Genomic DNA, 19,002 nt, shown 5'->3' with positions numbered 1-19,002 from the left:
KGTTGATTTTGTATTTATAAGTTTCATATCCTTGAGACAAAATCCCAGAGGTGTAGCTCTGCTGCTCAAGTATCACAAGACTGATGGTTTGGGCAATGTTTAAGGCAGGGAGGTTTTTGAGAGCTGTTTTATTTAGTTATGTCATTTAACTTTTTTTCCCCTGTACAGAAAAGGGGATGGAAGGGTTTTCTGTTCATCAGCTGGAAATCAGGAGAAGACAGTACTRTGTTGAGAACAAGTTCACAAGCTTTAGATGTGAGATCTCACAATTTGAATCTTAGCTGAAGGAAATTAGATATTAAGTGGGTATCTTTCCCCGGTCACCTTGGCCATAGGACAGAGATTTCATACTAGCAACTAAAAAGCAAAATGTGAAATTGGATGGACCTTTGGTCAAGTCTAGCAGAACAAACCCCTTATGCCTGTTTATTGTTTTCTGAAAATGTTATAGATGGGAGAGCAAGGAAAATTGCTTGCTTGGAGCAATCTAACTGATTTTTGATCTTTGGATAAGGTCTAAGCAAATGCACTGGGGAGGRGAGCAGGGACATACAGTGGCGGAAGATGTGGGATGTTTTTTATGTCTGGTATCCAGGCAGTGGCAAGGTAGCTAATTGCAATTTAACTTGACATATCTGTTACCTTAGCCCACTTTCACTCTCTGACATCATTTCTCCCAAACAAATTCCAACCCTACAAAACAGGTTCAAGCTGTAAATTGCTTTGGAAATTGTTTGGAAATTGTTTGGAAAACAAGTATTGCCTAAAACCCAAGATAAGAAGGTTTAACACTAACCTAGCATTTTCTCAGAGCATGACATTTTGTAAATCTCAGTCGAACATCTTGTTGTCTGCAGCACTAAAAATGGGAATTTTTTCCACTGGAAAATTGGCCCAGTGCTACATTTTAGCTATGTAGGATCAGGCAGTGCTGGCATTTGAAGCAGTGATAATTTTATGTTTAAAAAATGAGTAGTTCAACCATTGAGAACTTTATTCTGCTTGAAAGCCTGGGAACGCACTCCATCATCTGTTTATCACGTTGGTGCGTGTCCGCTCACGTAGACATGGCACCTGCGAATGACGCGTCTGCGTATAAATGGTGTAGATGCTTCCACACTTATATAAAATACTAGCAGTGTAAGGGTCTCTGTTGCTAAAATATTACAGCTGCTTTAAACACAAACTCATTTTTCCACACTTTGTGTCTTTCAGAGAGTCTGCCACCGAGCTATCTGGAGCATTATCAAGGTAAGCAAGTTGCTCTAAAGTAAATCTCTTGGTCTGTGTCCGCAATCTGCTGGAAGAAGCACGACCCTTTGAGCCAGAACATAGTCTTTTCATAAGGGAAACTGCTGGGATATTGCGGTTTGGGCTCGCAGGGAGGGCAGTGCGCACCCCGCCTGCCGTAGGCAGTAGGAGGTAGCACGACGGCGTACCTGGAAGGCTACATCCCAGATGCGGCTCTCTTCCAGCGGTGCAACTGTAGATGTTGCAGGTGGCTTTGCGTTCGCTTTAAGTTTCACCTGAGGGATGAAAGGAGGTAAATGTGGAGGGTGGAGAAAAAAACACTAGGCTCTTAAGAAGTTTTCATTTGGAAAGGGCTTAGATCAGGATCTCTGATGGTGAGAAAGTTTTCCATAAAATAATAGAGCTAGACATGGCTTACAGGCTGCAAAAGAGGTTTGAAAGAGAGACCTGCCTACTTAGAGGATGCAGTAAAATACTGTAACCATGCAGGGTGGAGAGAAGGAAAAAGAAAACCCAACTCTGTTACGGTAACCTGTGACTTTGCAGAGATGCCTTGTGAGCAAGGAAAATGGTGCTCTCTTTTGCCAGCCGTTTTGTTCTCTGAGGTACTCGAGATTTTAATGAGATTAGGGTATGAGGGGAGGCTGTTATCCTCTGATTAATACCCGTGCTGGAGGTCATGCGACATGTAATGTTAAAAGAATATTTCAAGAAAATTATTTTTCTCTAAGCATGATAATACAGTTATTTCTGTTTCTAAGGCAGAGAAAAAATATCTGCCTAGCCTTCTCTGTGCTGCATGTGGGGTATATTTGTTGGTTTGTCTGCATTGATAAGCTGTAAAAATGGATATTTTCACTATATTAGATGTTTTTTCTCCCAAGTTATGTGCTATCTTATTTTGCGGATACAATTCCATTAGATTTATATCAATTCATTGAATACATACCTTTCTTTTTAAGGTTTCCCATCACTTAATATCTCACATAAGCCATGAAATACGCTGGTGAAAGTCTGCCAAACRTTTGAACTTGTTTGTGTACTGGCCAATGATCAGGCTTACCTGCCATTAAAAAATTTTGTCCATCCCAGCTGCAAAAAAATTACATTTCTGCRTACATAAAAAATGAAAATAGAGAGTCAACAGCACAACTGTCTCCTCTCTTAGGAATGTAGATATGGCTGCTTAGCTCTCTCTTTTGCTGGTTTGAATGCTAAAGTATTTCCAGTTTGACTGCATGCCACTAAGTGGTTGGATATTATATGACTAATATACTGGAARCATGCCATCCTTGTACTGCAGGAATGAATTCCACTTTGAATTAAAGTTAAAACAAGAGATGCAGGTGCTTGAATAAACATCTAGTTTCACATTTGCCATTAATGATTGCCTAAATGAGCTTTTTGAATTATTACCGCAAGGCTTTAATTTCGACTGTGGCAAGATGTCGCGGGTAAAAATCAGATTATACAAGCGATGTGCACAAGGCATCGTAATTGCATTATAAATATTAAAACCAATGATCTTGTCTTGATTTAAAACAAATGTTTACAGCTGCGTGCAGGTTGGCTAGTCCTCAAGCCTTCTCTGGGACTCACCTGTTCTCGCGGTTCTCCAAGAGAGCAGTTCCTTCGGGTTTTTAGTTTTAGGCTGTGATGTATTAATCTAATGTTTTACGTTCTTTGCTCAAACTCCAAGTGAACAGTTTTGCTGTTATTAATTCATAAGCCTGAAACGGTCTGATGTCATCACACACACACACCCCCCAGCCCCCAAATTACTTTATATCCTACACAATTTCAAGGGCGCGCCTTGAAATGATAAAACTAAGAACCGCTTTCCCATAGGTACCGGGCTGGTTGTATTTTGCCTGATGGGGCAGGAAAACAAACCGAAGCCCCTCTGCAATTCTAGAAAATCAAATCTCATTTGCACAGGCAGACAAAGTGCCGCTTCCCCRGGAACAGCAGCTCGTGGATGTATTTGTGGCTTGGATTGATCAAYCCCTTTTCAGCTTTGCTAAACCTGGCCAAAGGGTCTTTGCTGCGAGCTGTGCAAGCGGGAGCAGATGTGTCTATATTGGAGCATTTTGTCTTAATGTCAGGACGATATCGGCACTGGTGACTCTCNTTTATTGTCATAAAGAAAAAAAAAACACCCAAACTTCTGAATTTTACGTAGTTGGGTTACAGAAGGGAAATTAGGGATTAGTTCTGAGAAAGCCATGTATGTAAACAGTCAGGAGCTACAGGAGGGAATATTTTCTCTTCTCCTGTAGTAACAGATGTGCACTTCTTTTAAGGGAAATAAAATAAAATGTCTTGGYAAACGGTGGCTTTTAATATTGTCATTTTCTATCAAATGCTCTTGATCGTTCCCTAATGATGATTTTTAAGAGGAAGAAGAAATAGGCTTACTTTTTTGCCACTGAATAATATATTTTACTGATAGGCAAAGGTAGAAAAACCTGAGTTGGAGGACATCATTTAGAAGGAAACCTTATAGATAAACTTTGCCYGCAGAAAGATATGAAAATACTCTGCATGATGATATTGTGTTAGTTTTACTGTASCAGCTATTTCTGATGATTTTGGGAGCACAGGTTAGAAAAGGAATWGAAAATTTCAACTTAAAACATGATAAAGAAGCTTCACAATTTTTATATTAAATGTCATTATTATATGTATGAGTGCATATTGTTTTTTCGAAGAAAGGTTTTCTGTGTGTAACAGCACATCAAAGAGAAGATCTTCACAAGGAAAACTTTATAGTATTATTAAGTTGTTCATTGCATGACCTATTTAGAGTACTCAAATACTTCTTGTTGTAGACTACATAATTAAATTTTAAATGGAACATGATAAAGAAATTATACTGGTGATCTCTAGAGATTTGAATACCCTATTTGGATCTTTACAAGAGTGTAGCGAAGGCATACTTTAAAATTTAATAAAGGTCTGGCCTATTTTTTTCCTCTCTCTCCCCCCCACCCGCTTTTCGATGTTCTTTAGCTGCCGTGGCAGCCCTATTTCAAACCGCGTTTGCTCTCAGCGTTATATACGCGCTCGCGGAAATAACTGAAGGTATCGAAAGCTTCCCGCGAGCCGTCGGCTCTCCGGACGCCGTGCGGAGCGGCTGATGGGCCGAGGCGAGCTCCTAAAATCGGCTACCTGCCAACCTCAACCGTTCTCCAGTTCCGCGATTCCCTGATCAGGCCGAAAGAGCAACAAGTGTCTGAAATAGGAAATAGCCACACGGATTATTTATTCATTTGCCTGGCGCKAGGTTGGTAACGGCAGCAGAAATACCGTTCGTTTTTACTTCTCGTCTTTCATGCAGCRGCTCAATTTTATGTTTCGCTTGGGGGAGTGAGGTTTAAATGGTCACCTCCTCTCCTAGTCTGTTGATATTTACTGTTTAAAAAAGTCAAAGGAATAATTAAGCAGATATTTTCCATAGAAAAACTGGGAAAAAAAAGTGTGCTGGAGCCCCGGCTTAAATCTTTAGCATAAATTGTGTTTTGAGGTGAAGGTCATCCTAAAAGTGTCACCTACAAAGGTGTTCAGAAGGACATGAGGAAACCTGCAACGAGATATAAGGATTCAGTGAAACAAAGCAAAAAGTATGTTTAAACTGGAACTTTGCATCCTTACATTGTCTTATGAATGTAATTTGCAAACTATATATACACCTTAAGACAGGGGTCTGGAGCAGAGGACAAATTTTAAGCCCCTGTGGTCTGGTTTTTCTCCCCTACTCTTCCATAAATTTCTTTAATGGTGTCTAAGCTCCATTTACTGTAGCGACTTAGGTTCCTGCATGGCAACATCATTTTGAAAATAGAATTTAAGTACTGAAGTCACTTTGGTACTTTTGAAAAACGTTAACCTGCAACTTCCCCATTATTTAAATCTAATGCAACTAAGCTTTTATCTAAAGGGAAGAGAAGAATTGACAACCCACCTCATGACAAGCAAAATGAAATCTCTTGATCGCTAACTGTCAGCAGTCTTTCTCGTCCCATTGTGTTAGGGAACGATATGTCTTCCGAGGAGCTAAGTACACAAGATTTTGAATCATTTCTGTCTTGACAGCCTAACCCAAGTAACTGCTTGTAAGTGCGGGATGAATTATAAAGTCTGTGYAGCTCTACAGAGTGAATTAATAAAGCATCTGTGAGGATTTTAATTACCGTTCAATGAAATGGATTTTTTTCTAAAAGTTTCGGCGGTGCTGACTAACGACCTGCTTGACACCCGTGCTGCGCTCCGGGTCCCGCGGGGAAGGAGGGAGCCGGGGTTAGCTGTGGGGTTTGCTATATTTGCCCCCTTTGGTTGAGACCTCGTGCCACGCGGTTTCTGAGCTCTCCAGGTTTTACCTTTGCTCATGTTTCGCACGCGGTGGACGTCTTCTYGTGTCACCTATCCTGCTCTGTCAGGCTCGACCACCCTTTTCTCCACCATAGGTCTCTTTGACCGTCTACAGTGCAGAATTTTCCATATCATGCTATAGGATTTACTGACTTTTTGCACCTCCTTGTATAACACAGGGGTTTGGACCGGTCCGTTTGCGGCCGTCTCCRCTAATTGGAGAGGTTCTGCTTTCCACCTCCAGATCCCTTCTCRAGACCTGCTTTGGTCTAGAGGTGGATAAATACTAGGTCAGAAAAAGTTTTCATCTAGGGCAGCAGGCAGTGATAGCTGATAACATTAAAATCTCTCGAACGTCAAACGATACGCGGCTAACCAGAGCTGGATAGAGTATYGTCTTGCATCTTGTTTGAAACCACGTCGTTAAAAAGAAAGGAAAAAGACTCCAACCCTCAAAATTTAAATGTTCTCAAGTGAACTGTCTGAAAGAGCATGATTTTCACGATTTGGATGGCTGCCACTTGCAGAGGAAAGTCATTATTTTAAATTGAGACACAAATTTAACTAATCACTCCATAAATAAACAAAAAAAAATACATTTGACCTTTCTTTATGCTTCAGATGCCAATTCTAAATAATACTTTCTCTCTTCTAACCTTTTGGGTTGTTTTTCTGTGCTGCAAGGAGGACTGTCCATTATCCATTTTATGTGTTGGACGAGAATGGCCTGATGTTTGTTTTGTCTGAGGTGTTATATTAATATACAAAGAGCAGTAATTATTTGGAATAGTAACTGGTGTGATATTACTCCAAGTGAATCTGGCTTTTGAGCAAATTATACACTGTTGTCCCTTGCTATTCTGATTTTTATTTTCTCTAAGTAGAGCTTCAACATCCTTAAAATGTGACATGGAGTTATTTCTGCTAGTAACTGCTGGAATGCTTTTTTTTGTATACATCTCTTAATATCTTTTACAGCCGATGTTAATCTTAAAACACACTTMTGTGCAATCTGATCCCTCTCTGAGGAGATATTTTTAAAATCTTAAGAGGAGTCTAAAGGGTGGAGAGGTGATTACCCATTTGTGCTTAGTGACGACTGTTGCATTCAAAAATTACTAGGACACCAATGGTAGGATTCACATTGCCTAAATTTAGCTATCACAAAAGTCCTTGGTCTAAACAACCASGGGAGAAATGAGGGAAAATAGGTGCTTTTTGTGAGGATAGGGTGAATAACCTTGGGGAATTGTTTTTCTCTCTCCTTTGCGTGAAATAGGAGCCGCGGTGAACAGTGTAGACTAGCTGTTTCACTTGATGATAGCTTTAATTTAAAGTGAGTCCTAGCAGACTGCGTTTTACAAGTGTTAAAGTGCCAAATGACTTAAGCAGATGCCTCCTGGAGTTTCGAGGACATTGGCATGCTTAACCTCAAAAAACTTTCGATATTTGCTACTTCAAGTCCTAAATATAGACTCTAGGAAGAAGGGGGGGAGTTGGACAAAAATGATCGTTGCACTTGATACAGCTCTGACCCAGAAGGCAGGTAACTCTGTTCTCGCAGTGCAGAGTCCTCTGAAATCGTTGCTTTTAGTCTTGAAATATCTCCTAATTATACGTAGCCTTCGAATCTTGAAATGAGCGTAAGTGATTTCACTCAGTGACCTGGGTTTTGAACCCACAATGATTTTTTCGCCAGCAGTTGTTATCATCTCTCTCAAAAATTACTGAATTTGACAGTAGACCTTTTTTTAAAAAGGCTGGTAGGGCCTTTATTTTTAATCTGTGTTGTAAAACTCTAAAACTAGAGATACATTCCTTTTTTTTTTTTTTTTTTTTTTTTTTTTTTTTGGCTTATTCACCTTTGCCAGGCTTGTATCTTCTTGACTAGTCTTACAAAGCCTTGCCATGCAAACGTGCCCACTGATGATAATGTGCAGCAGAAATGAAAGGACTTGAATCTCTTCATTTCCATTCCTGAAGGTGAATTCCAAGATCRTGATTATTTTTATTTATACAGTGTCTAAAGAGTGCTAAATACTTTATGGAACAAATAAAAGGCCTCTTGTAAAAAGCATGCATTCCTATAATCTAATTTTAGTCTCAAATCAGGCGGTATGAATGCTAAGCAGCAAGGCTTGAAGAAGAAAGGAAGGTATACGAGGGCTACATTAATAAGATTGAGCAGTTATTCAGGTTCATTATCTGCACCACTTAATAGTGCTGCAATATCTTACTGGTTTAAGTCAAATTTACATTGGTCTGGGGAGAAGAGTTCACTGATGTAGGAATAGTATTTCTTAGCTTTGCTCAAAAAACGAGCCTTTGAAGAGAGATTTGAATGAAGAAGTGGGAAGGGACTATCACAGATGGGTTTTGAGAAGTCACAGCAAATGTAAGAAACAGCAGAGGAGACCACCTTAAAATGCAAATCCTTTACAAATTCTCACTTTAGTTCGCCTTTCGGTAGAAATGCTTGTGCACCGTGTTAGTGATTTGTTTATATCCTTTGCTTAAGTGTTGTTTTAGCACTTGAGGTCATCAAAATAATGTTATTTAGGAAATCGGTGCAGAGGATGAAACTTGTGGGAATAAGTTCAGATGTAAATATAGTTTGGGGGGGGGGAAATGTGTATACACATCTACCTCTGGAGAAGGTTCCCAGCAACTTAGGTCAAGGAGCTTTGTTAACCTGGCAGAGCTGAGAATTTTTCTCATCTTAGTATCTCTGCTGTTAGGCAAGTGATCGATAGCGTTTTATGTACAATGTTTTACGAACAGTTAGAAATGACCTGCTGATACACAGAGGGTTTTATGCATRTGCTTCTTAGTATTGGTCCCAGAAGAGCAATAACAAGATTGGTGGGACAGTGTCACGAAAGCAGCACTGAGACTCCTAGTACAGCAGAGACTCCAGTCTCGTCTTCTCTTCGGTGTWCGCTGCCTTATGAGCATCACCCTTATTTATGGAATAATAGCTGGTGTATAATTTACAAAAATTCCAAGTATTTGAATGATTCCTAAATATTTGCTCTGAATCATAAGCAAGTCTTCAACAATTCTTAATTTTTTTTTCCCTGTCTCTGTTTCACTAACACACTCCCCAGTGTTCAAGGTTAACAGCTTATTCTTCATCTGTGTTATATTAAAAACATTTTTACTGGAGTCCATAAATGTTAAACATTTTTAAAAGGCAATGATCACAGTGGGACTAGATGCCGTACATAAAACCAGACACGAGACCTTCGAGCAGTAATTGGTGACTGTGTCTTGTTTTTTGAGGGCACTGACTCGCGATTGCTCCTGTGAAGATGATACAGAGTTTTAACATCTGTACTTTGGCTTTACAAGGAAGCTGTCCCGAAAGCTTTCCCTGGTCAGCAAGGGAAGACTGTGTGCCCAAAACTCACGTGTTCGAGCCCAGTGACTCAAGTGTTGCCGTAAATCTGTTATTAGTGAGGCGGTTTTGCCAGTTCAGGGCCACCGAGGACCTACCCCACTTTCTGCGTGTATTCTCCCAATGCATTTTGCGAGTTGTGCCATACGCAGCACTTCCACAACAGCAAAGTGCAAACACTGCGCTTCTCTTAGCTGGACTCTTAATGGAATATATTTTTCATTCAGACTTGTGCAGTTTTTGCAGTATTTGCACCATGTCCTGCAGGGAACATTTAAGTCYCTGTAAAGCTGTGATGTTTTAGAGCGAATGCAAATCACATCTGCTGGCCGTACTCTAACCCTAAAGAACGCACATGGAGAAAGGAGATGAGAAAAAAACATACAGGTTTTTATTTAACATGCAAAAACTGAGAATTGTCTTTCTCCCCTTCTGAGTCTTTGGTCTCTGAGCCTTTAAACACTTATCTCATACTGTTTATGTGCTTAAATTGGGACAACAGCCCTGCTGGTAGCCAAGCGATTGCACGAGGCAGTGCAATTTTAGCATAGGTATTGCTGCTCACTCATTGCTGGAAAATGAGTACTTGATACTGATCTGGTCACTAAGGCTTTAGACAKCTCTACTTGATTAAGAAAAAGATAAGAATACATGCATTAAAAACTATTTTGTATCAAACTGGGTTTGGTAGCATTCTCTTGAAAGGTAAGAGTTGAGAGCCTTCATGAAGCAGAAGACTAAAATAAAGGCCAAATGGCTCCCAGAGCTATTCAGGTAGGTGCCTTGAGTTAATCCAAAGGGCTGGACAACCACTAGTGCCATTGACTTTGGTTCAAATGGTCAGCACACAGCTCTTTTCCAAACCAGGCTATTAATTCCAGTGACTAGTGCAAAGATCTTCCAAGGTGGCTGGGAGAGATAGGAAATCTGCTAAGGTTTGGAGTGCAGTAGCCCTTCTTGTAAACAGACATTCAAAAATATTTTCATTTTTAAGATTTTCTGCTGGAGGGTACAGGTGCATCTGCRCCAGCAGTGAGCCYRAAGACTTTGGCCTCCTGTGCCTCAGTTGGGGTTAGTTTTCATTCCCATATCGCATGGTGAATGTAAGCCGAAGTTCCTGCAGCTAAAAAGTATTATTTAACAAAAATGAAATATTATTATTCATGTCATGAGTAATTGAATCCCCAGATGTTCTCATTCTGTATCAATGGCTGGGGACAATATGACTCTAGATAGACTGTGACAACATGAATTGATTTCTTCTTTTCTTTTATATTTTTCTTTTCTTTTTTCTTCTTTTTTTTTAAAAAAAAACCTGCAAAGTGACTGTGGGGGTTTTTTTTAGCTGATTGCTTGAAGCTGACATTACAGGCTGTGCAGCTGTAAAAAAGACCTTCTCATTTTCATTGAGAATAAATAAAATAAAATATTACAGAAATAGCACTGCTTTTCCCAGTCTTGCCCTTGCTGAAATAAACAGAGATATCTTGGATAAAGCTATTGAATTTGGAAAGGCATTCAAGAGAAGAGTTGGTTGCTGCTAACACTGAATATTCAGAATGTAATAATAAAAGTAATCATGTTACTAAAAAGCCACCTGTTACTTGGGTTTTTATCTAAAGTATACAATTCTTTTTTTTTTGCTTGTTTTTGAATTTATAGCAGAGAAATCCAGATCTTAAAAAACCTTATGTGCAAGGTTGTGTGCAACTCCTTCTTGAAGTTAAATAGAAAAAATGATTGCCACATGTATTCCTAGAGCTGTTAAGGATGGCTGTTTCCATGAAGGACCAAAGGCAGAAAAACTTTAATTCTTGTTAAGGTGGTCATATACAGTGCATACAGCCAACAGCCTGTTTTGCTGAGCCAAGAAATCACACCAAGCAATTTCTCTAAGAGCAGTATTGACATTGCACCATGAATCCCCAAGGATCTCGGGGCCACGTGCAGAAGCTCCAGCACCTGCTGCGCCGGGTGGGCAAAAGGGGGTGGAAAGGTGGCAATCAAAGAAACCTGACACACCACCGTGAATGTCCCGGCTGGGTGAAAAATTCCAAAAATGATTAATGATGGAGGGGCTTTATTTATTGATTTTTCTCTTTTTCCTCCTTATGACCTATTTTCGGGAGAGCCATGTGGTTCTGCCCAGAGCTGTGTGTTTGATAGGTTGCTCACCACTTCCAAGGAGCGCAGCCAACCCCTTATGAATGTACAGTAGCAGAACGTTTTAATTGGCATTTCATTTTAGCTTTCTTTTCTGGAAACRAGGCAACAGTGATTTTCTTTTTCTATATCATGGAAACAGTCTATGGAAATAACAGTTCAGTGGCTGGAGCAGGACAAAAAAAAAGGTCCCTGGGGATAATGCTGCACATGCAGAGCTGGGAGAAGAAATTGTAGGATAAAAAGATTCAGTTAAAGCAGCAGCTTTCAAAGCTTGTAAAGTGGAAAAGAGTGATGTGTTTAAAGGGGATATTGATTGGGCCAAGCTATGCATGAACTCTTGCCACAACTCCAGTCCTTCTCCCGTGTCTGAACCATGTAGAATTAATGCAGGGTTTTTAGGTTATTTACTTTAAGTTTGGCTGTAAAAGTAGTGAGACTGATGAATGGCAAGCACTCAAGGTGATTTAAAACAAAAATAGATAAAAAGTTACCTTGAGGACTTTTAACAACTTGGTTAACTCTACTTTCTTCTACTTTTGTGCAAGTTAGAGCAAATCAGCCCAGGAATCTGCCTCATTTCTTCTAGTTTCCCTTTTACCTTGAGAATGATTGACTTTCCTCAGCRTTTCCATCAGGCAATGTGACATAAATGGGAAATAATTTCCCCTCCTGAATTTGTCTCACAATGCCAGGGATGTGGCAGGCATTTTTAGATATCAACCTATCTGAAAAATTCAGAGCTCAGGCGGATGTTGAAAATCTGGCAGTCAAATTTGGCTTGCTGCTCTCATGCGTGCTTTTCAATTTTGGCCTTAAGCAGGTGATATTTTATTAACTTGTAGAACGTTGTCGAGCGTGGGTAATGGTTGTTGGATAATACAAAATATGTGGCAGGAGATGTCTGTCTTTATAGCAGCGTAAGAGCTGTTGTGCGGGAGGAAACCAATGGCTCATCTGTTACAGCTTTCGGTCTGTCGGGTATTAGCTACCAGCTACTTTTAAAGTCTAAAAGAGKCAGCTATGGAAATAGGTACACACAAGAAAAATCTTATCTTCCTCTACCCAAACCTCTTTCCACAGCAATAAGAAGATGTTTTATATCTTCTTAAAGCTTGTATGATTTTCAGGACTTTTCTAACTCTTGATGTTCTACCTTTTCAAGATGTATAGACATCCAGTTTTCGTCTGAATTTCAGCTGTCATGCTGTCTTAGGATGAGTAGTTCTGCAGACTAACAATGTGCCAAAACCAAAATCTTACTTCTTTTTGTAAATTTAACTTTGGATTAGCTTTATTTTGTGAGACAGGCCACAGCTTTAAAGAATTACGGCTGGAGGTCACAAAACCGATTACCAGTCAATAAAGCCCCATATTCCTCTTTTTCTTGTTTCCTGCATGCTGCGTGTATCAAAGCTGAACTTTTGCGGTCCTCCAAAGGGCTTATGAGATTTATGGCATCTGTAAATCTCATGGTGCAGCATCAACTCTCAGCTAAGAAAAATTAAACTGTCCAGAGCAATCTTCTCTCCCCCACCCCAAACCCCCCAAAACATAAATAAAACCCAGGTCCTCCACCAAGCCCACCTTCAGCAGTGTTCCTCCAATCTAAGAGCCTTTCAGACTAATCAGAGGCAGTTGCAGAGTGATCTTTCTGCACGCAGCACTGCTCCTTGCAGGTGTATGATGCACCAGTCGTCGTTGTTTATCTACCCATCGCCCCTAGTCCCTTTTGCATTTGGAAATTCTCAAAATATGCTTTCCTCCAAAAATCTGATATAGCCTCCAGTCTCTTTTTCACTGATGTTCCCTGTTGAAAAAAGAAAGGGGTGGGGAGATTGTCACATATCCCATATATGTTTTATGATACTGCAACTTGATAACTGATACATGATTTTGTAATGAAAAATCCCGCAGGGAAGCATGCAGATGTACTGTGGAAAGATACTGACACTTTGTGCTCTATTTGTAGGAAGGATATTAACACTTTCTTGCCCTTTTTTTAATAGAAATCAATATTAAATTAAAAATATATACTTGTGCCTCTCTTAAAGGTCCTGAGGATAATGCCCAGCTTATGGCTAGAGTATGTGYGTGAGTTAAAATGGTACCCTGTTATGTATCAAGCTAAGATTYACAAAAGACATCTGATCTCTGATGATATCGCTGCCTCCTTTCTTTTAGAGAAATCTGTAGCCTTTTGAATCTGAAGCGAATGCAGCAGCCGGGGAAATTCAGCAAGACACTAGTAACGGGGGCTACTGATGGCACACTCCATGCTGGAAAGCTGTCTGGTTATTGAATGCAAATGTGACTTAGATGTGTAAATTATATTCAAGATTTCATCAGGAAGGCATTAATATATCTAGAAACCATCTAAAAGCATTTAAATAAAATGTTAATTGAAAGTACAGCAGAGTATTAGCATGCTCTTTCAAAGAATGCTTCAATTCCAGGCACGTAACGAGGAAGCGAGCACTCTGATCTAGTCAAACAGAACCTCCCATGGTAAAAACCTATAATTGTTTTAAAGTTCTCTTAAAAACCTACATCGCTGTTCTCATCTCATCCCACACACTGTGATATTCCTTCTGTTCCTCGCTCTCCTCTCTCAGAATTGACTTTTCTTTGTACCCTTCTCCCACTCCCAGCTTTATGCCTTCTCTCACCTCCTACGCTTGGAGCTGTCTCCTGCTGCCCGTACAACGAGCACTTTTTTACACATCCTGGCCCTTTCCCTTCCTCRAGCTTGTCTGTGCCATGCTCCTCGCAAAGCCAGCACATTGCCTTGCCCTACGTCAAAAACCGGGGGGGGGGGGGTGAAATTCATTCCTGAACTTGGGAATTTAGACCTTCTGAGATCCATCTTCAGACAGTGTGAATGGTTGATCTTCATATTAAAAAAATCAAGCCAGACCTATTTTAAAAATAAAGAGAGAAGAGTTGAGCTAGACTGCATCTTTCTGGTGCTTATGCAAAGGTTTTCACAAGGAGCAGGGCAGTTGTCAGCAATCTTTACTGAGGTAAAGATTGCTTCAACCCCCTCTTCCCTCCCCCGCCCCCCGAATATTCGGGGATTGCTTCAACCAACCCAGCTGGGTTAGTTCCCAGTTGAGTCCAGTTCATCAACAAGAGTTTGGAATTAGCCGTAGGAGCTGGAAGGGTGGGAACACATAAACATGAGCATCTCTTGTTGCTCCTCTGGTTTTTATTATCGGTCCTTACCTACTCATTAGGCAAAGCAATTCTGGAGATGTTTGCTAGCGTACCTTCCTAGATGCAGATGGTCCGCCACAGAGACAGCAGCTGTTCCGAGAGAGAGCATGAAGGGAAGTGTTATTGACGCTTAACTATGCCTACAAATTTGCAACAAGRCTCCTATTTAAAGTATGTTCTTTTGTGGCTACACAATATGTTATAGTCTAAATGTTGCCGGACTGATGGAAGGTATCAGAGGAACGTGGCCCATAGAATTTGTTTTCCCTTGGAGGAGTTTCTCTCTTGCAGGACTTGTGTGAATCTCGTAGGCTCGGACAAAGGCTGTGTGGATTGACACTACACCCCGTGACTTGCGCTCCCGTGACTGATGTGGAAAAGGAGGGCAACCACATGACACTGTTCAGCTGATAGGAATTTCCTGTACAAGGCTGGAGAAGTACAAGTGTTCAGGAAAAAAAGAGTTCTACACTAAAGAAAAAATAAGTGTAAAGAAAGTGCATTTACTTTTACATATCGAATGTACTTTTTAATGGCAGAAGAAAGCTATCTGCTAGGAATGATTTTTACAGTCTCCTCTTCCCAAATCACTACATTCATACACTGAAGGAGCTCAGCTGGATATTAGGCCTTAGGGAGGTCGGTGGTGGACCAGGATGTGTTCAGTTGGCTCGTGACTGTCTCTCAGAGGAACAACCATTCATTCGAGCTGCCCCCGGGGCACACTCAGATATGCAGAACCCATGCGTGGCCCAGYTCTTGAAGCTATCAAGACCATGTCAATCCCAATTGCAAGTGAGCAAGGTCTGAAAGCTGAGTTCTCYGTAGTATATGTTTCTCAGTTCCCATATATTCTTTCTGTTGCATTTTGCATAAAATGGTTGCCATTAAAGATGTATTTTTCCTTCACTGAGCATCTATGAATGCACTTTTTATGGGAAATATCCACAGGAAAAAATGGAGGGGAAACACATGTAATCACAATTTTAGTTACAAATTCTAAGCCTTTTAGTAGGGAACTGACAATTCAAACTTCCTCATTTCTGTTGGAAACGTGGTAAGTTCTGGCTCCTTGCTGGCTTTTGTGTTTTCTATTCTGACTTTGTTTTGAAATGGGTYATCATATTGTCAGAGAAGGGATTCATCCCGGGGTCCTTCATAGATTTCTCTTAAAATGAGCTGAATCATACTCTCAGACTGCTTGTTTCTTGCTAGTGGCCATGAAGGGGAGTTAGGCCGAAGGGTTCCCGTGTACAAGTCCACCTTGCAGACAGATGCAGTTAAGGGGGGACACATTTCACTATAGTCTTTGCCATCATTTTAGTGAGCCTGAGGTTATGATTCTTACTTTCTTTAAAAAATATCTGGGGAAATTGCTATAAAAACTTCAGGATCCACCTGCCTGGTGACAAYTGGCAAGCAGCGTACGAGCTAAGCGGCCAATATCTGGCCACAGGCTGGACTTACTTCTGTGCTAATCTGTCTGGTCTGAGGAAATTCTTTCTTCTTTCAGAACCAGAGGTTCGGAGCCTGCTGACCCTGATTAGCTCCCATCTCTGAAGCCAGTTTGCTGCAATGACATCTGGAGAGCAGCTGGAAATTATGCCTGTTTCTGCAGCTCCTGTCCACAGGCTGGTTCACACAGTCCATGAACAGAGCCGTGTTCTTAGACTCTCTAGTATAATTTTCTTAATATGCCCGGCCCTAAGCTTTATTTACATTTCACTAAGATGATGTATAGGTTTTATGTAGCTCTATTTGCTGTGTTGAAGTTCACTTCCATGAGCCATCTGAGCTTATCACTGTGAGCTTATTTTTACTGTACATCTCTGGGAGAGAAGGTTTGGGATTTTTGGAAAGGGAAGAGAGAGCGAGCTGGCAAAATCAGAAACAGTGCTCTCAGGCATTAAAAAGTGACTGATGCTAAGTGCATCTCTTTAAAATGTGGGATTTTCAGTTGTATAAAATGGATCCGAAAGAAATGCAAATTCCATCCAGACTAAATTAAACGATTTTGTACAGATACACCACATTTAAAATGCTACTGGCATGGGCACCAGCCCGTTCCTGAGATTAGCTAAAACGCTGGCCAAGTTCACTCCATTATTAAGTCAAGAGACTATGGGATGACCCCAATGAAATGTATTAACATAACGTCAATAACAATTCCTTTTATAGAAAGGTATGGAGCAAATGCAAGCCTAGTCTACAAGTCTATAATACCGCACCACTCTTCCAGTCTGGCTCGGTTCTCATTTCTCGAGGCTTTACGCGATGCAGCCATCTCTTCCCGAGACAGGAGTGTGTGGGTTTCGTTTTYATGGGAGACTTTTGTTTCTAGGCAGAAGCTTTCTGAATTCTCTGGTAGTTGGCTTAGACTTGTTATTCATTGCCTGAGGCTGACTATTTCAGGTCTTGCCAAAACACTTAGCATCCCTCCCAGAGATTGTCTTCACAGGCTGGGTGGAGCCGTTACTTAACTTGATCAAGGCTCATTAAAGCTTCAAATCTCTGAATGCGCATTCAAAATTGAGTGACAGGAACTTCTGGGAAAGTTTTGTTGAAAAGCCTGGCATAACTGAGTAATTAGAATATAGCAGTGCTTCATATGCAACATGATTGTCACAGCCTGTGTCAAGAGAACTCATAATTTCTGAAGGATAAGACCATATGTTCTAAAAAGAGCTTTCAGAATGTGGGATACTTGTTTTGCAAGTTATTTTTTTTCTCTTCGTGAAAAAAACAAGGTGTTATGAAATGAGATTAAAAAAATCCCCCACAGTTAATTAAATTGATTCTCCAGGAACAGGTCCCAAACACTTTGGAAAAGCATCTTTTAATAGCAGTGGTTTCTGATTTACTTCTAGGGTAGCTGAAACAAAATATTGTAAAGATATTGGACAGGACCCTGTTAGCCTAAATATGAATCCAAGAATGCATAAGAAGGGTTTTTTAACTTGTTTTTCCATTTATACATTCCAATGCACTAGTTTGGGGCCTCTTCATGTAAAGTGACAATCACCTTGCCAGTTATAATTGGCCACTGTAACACAGTATGGCCAGGAGAGTCCCCCAAACGTCTGGACAGATTTGTGTGTAGCAACTGGAAATGTTACATGCTGCAGTTTATGTCAGTATCTAATGTAAATGTAGGTAACTTCATCATCTTCCATTTTAAGCTGAATCTAAATTACCTGTATTGTTCCAAAAACCTTCTTGCTTCTTGAATGTAATGTGAGAAGGTAGCTTGGGCATTGCCAGCATTTCAAATTCAGAACTGAAGCTGAGTTGATGTTTCTGAAGATAGAAGAATTATATAGAGTTCTGCCCTAACAGGAAGAAAGAGTATTGACTAACTAGATCTTGGCCTGCCTTTGAAGACTTTGAATGTACACTAAGGCTGTATTTTTAGAATTCAGATTTTATTTTCCTTAGCAATAATATTCCAATAAAGGAGTAGTATAAATCAACTAAAGTCAAATTGGTTGGTCAGGGTTTTTATTACTGGTAAGGGACAAGCATATATTGTCCCCCCCAACTGCAGTGTCCATGGTTACTGGCATAACTTTATATGCTAATTAAGGATAGCGCTRTAAGATTTTTTTAATAGATTTTTTTTCTGCATTTGATACTAAAGAAAACTGCCATGCAGCAACCAATGATTGCTTACCTTGCTAAGAAGCAGTTTTATTCTAGACTGTTGTGGTGTTGTAAACTGGAATAAAATCACTATCGTAAATATTTTCTTGACCTAGCTGGAAGACAGTCACAACACCTTAGCTCTGCATAYTTGAGCTCTTCTTCTTATTGTTAACTTCCTTTAAATGAAAGTAATTTAAAGTCTATCCATAAATTTACCCACTTTAGAAAAATTGAAATTTTGGTGTAGTTCATGCTTCTTTAATTATTACTGTGTTCTTAACTGCATATTTCAATGATGCTATGATTAATAGGATTCTGGTTATTGAATGGTGAGTGGACAGTGAGGTGGAYTGAGAACTGGCTGAAAGGCAGAGCTCAGAGGGTTGTCATCAGTGGCGTGGAGTCCACTTGGAGGCCTGTGGCTAGTGGCGTCCCCCAGGGCTCAGTACTGGGTCCCATCCTGTTCAACTCCTTCATCCATGACCTGGATGAGGGGACAGAGTGCYTCCTCAGCAAGTTTGCAGATGATACCAAGCAGGGAGGAGTGGCTGACACACCTGAGGGCTGTGCTGCCATTCAGAGAGACCTGGACAGGCTGGAGAGCTGGGCAGAGAGGAACCTCCTGAGGTTCAACAGGGGTAAGTGCAGAGTCCTGCACCTAGGGAAAAAATAACCCTAGGCACCAGTACAAACTGGGGGCTGAGCTTGTAGAGAGCAGCTCTGCAGACAAGGACCTGGGAGTGCTGGTGGATGACAAGTTGACCATGAGCCAGCAATGTGCCCTTGTGGCCAGGAAGGCCAATGGTCTCCTGGGGTATATTAGGAAGAGTGTTGCCAGCAGGTCGAGGGAGGTGATCCTGCCCCTCTACTCAGCCCTGGGGAGGCCTCATCTTGAGTACTGCATCCAGTTCTGGGCTCCCCAGCACAAGAGACATGGAGCTACTGGAGAGAGTCCAGCATAG

The 19,002-nt window shown here is 40.7% G+C and overlaps 1 protein-coding gene across 1 annotated transcript in view; it reads left to right on the top strand.

The window, feature by feature from the left end:
* CELF2 (CUGBP Elav-like family member 2) overlaps nt 1-19,002 on the top strand; it is a 326,855-nt gene that overhangs the window by 62,064 nt on the left and 245,789 nt on the right. Inside the window, exon 2 of the mRNA XM_085299437.1 lies at nt 1,216-1,251. Within this exon, the coding sequence (XP_085155563.1) occupies nt 1,216-1,251 (36 nt within the window). The remainder of the gene's footprint in view (nt 1-1,215; nt 1,252-19,002) is intronic.

This window comes from Rhea americana, unplaced genomic scaffold, assembly GCF_003343005.1.
Source record: "Rhea americana isolate MKP2758 unplaced genomic scaffold, rheAme1 scaffold_1, whole genome shotgun sequence".
Classification (NCBI taxonomy): Eukaryota; Metazoa; Chordata; class Aves; order Rheiformes; family Rheidae; genus Rhea; species Rhea americana.
The sequence above is the reverse complement of the archived record's forward strand: the minus strand, read 5'-3'. Positions and strand labels throughout refer to the sequence as shown.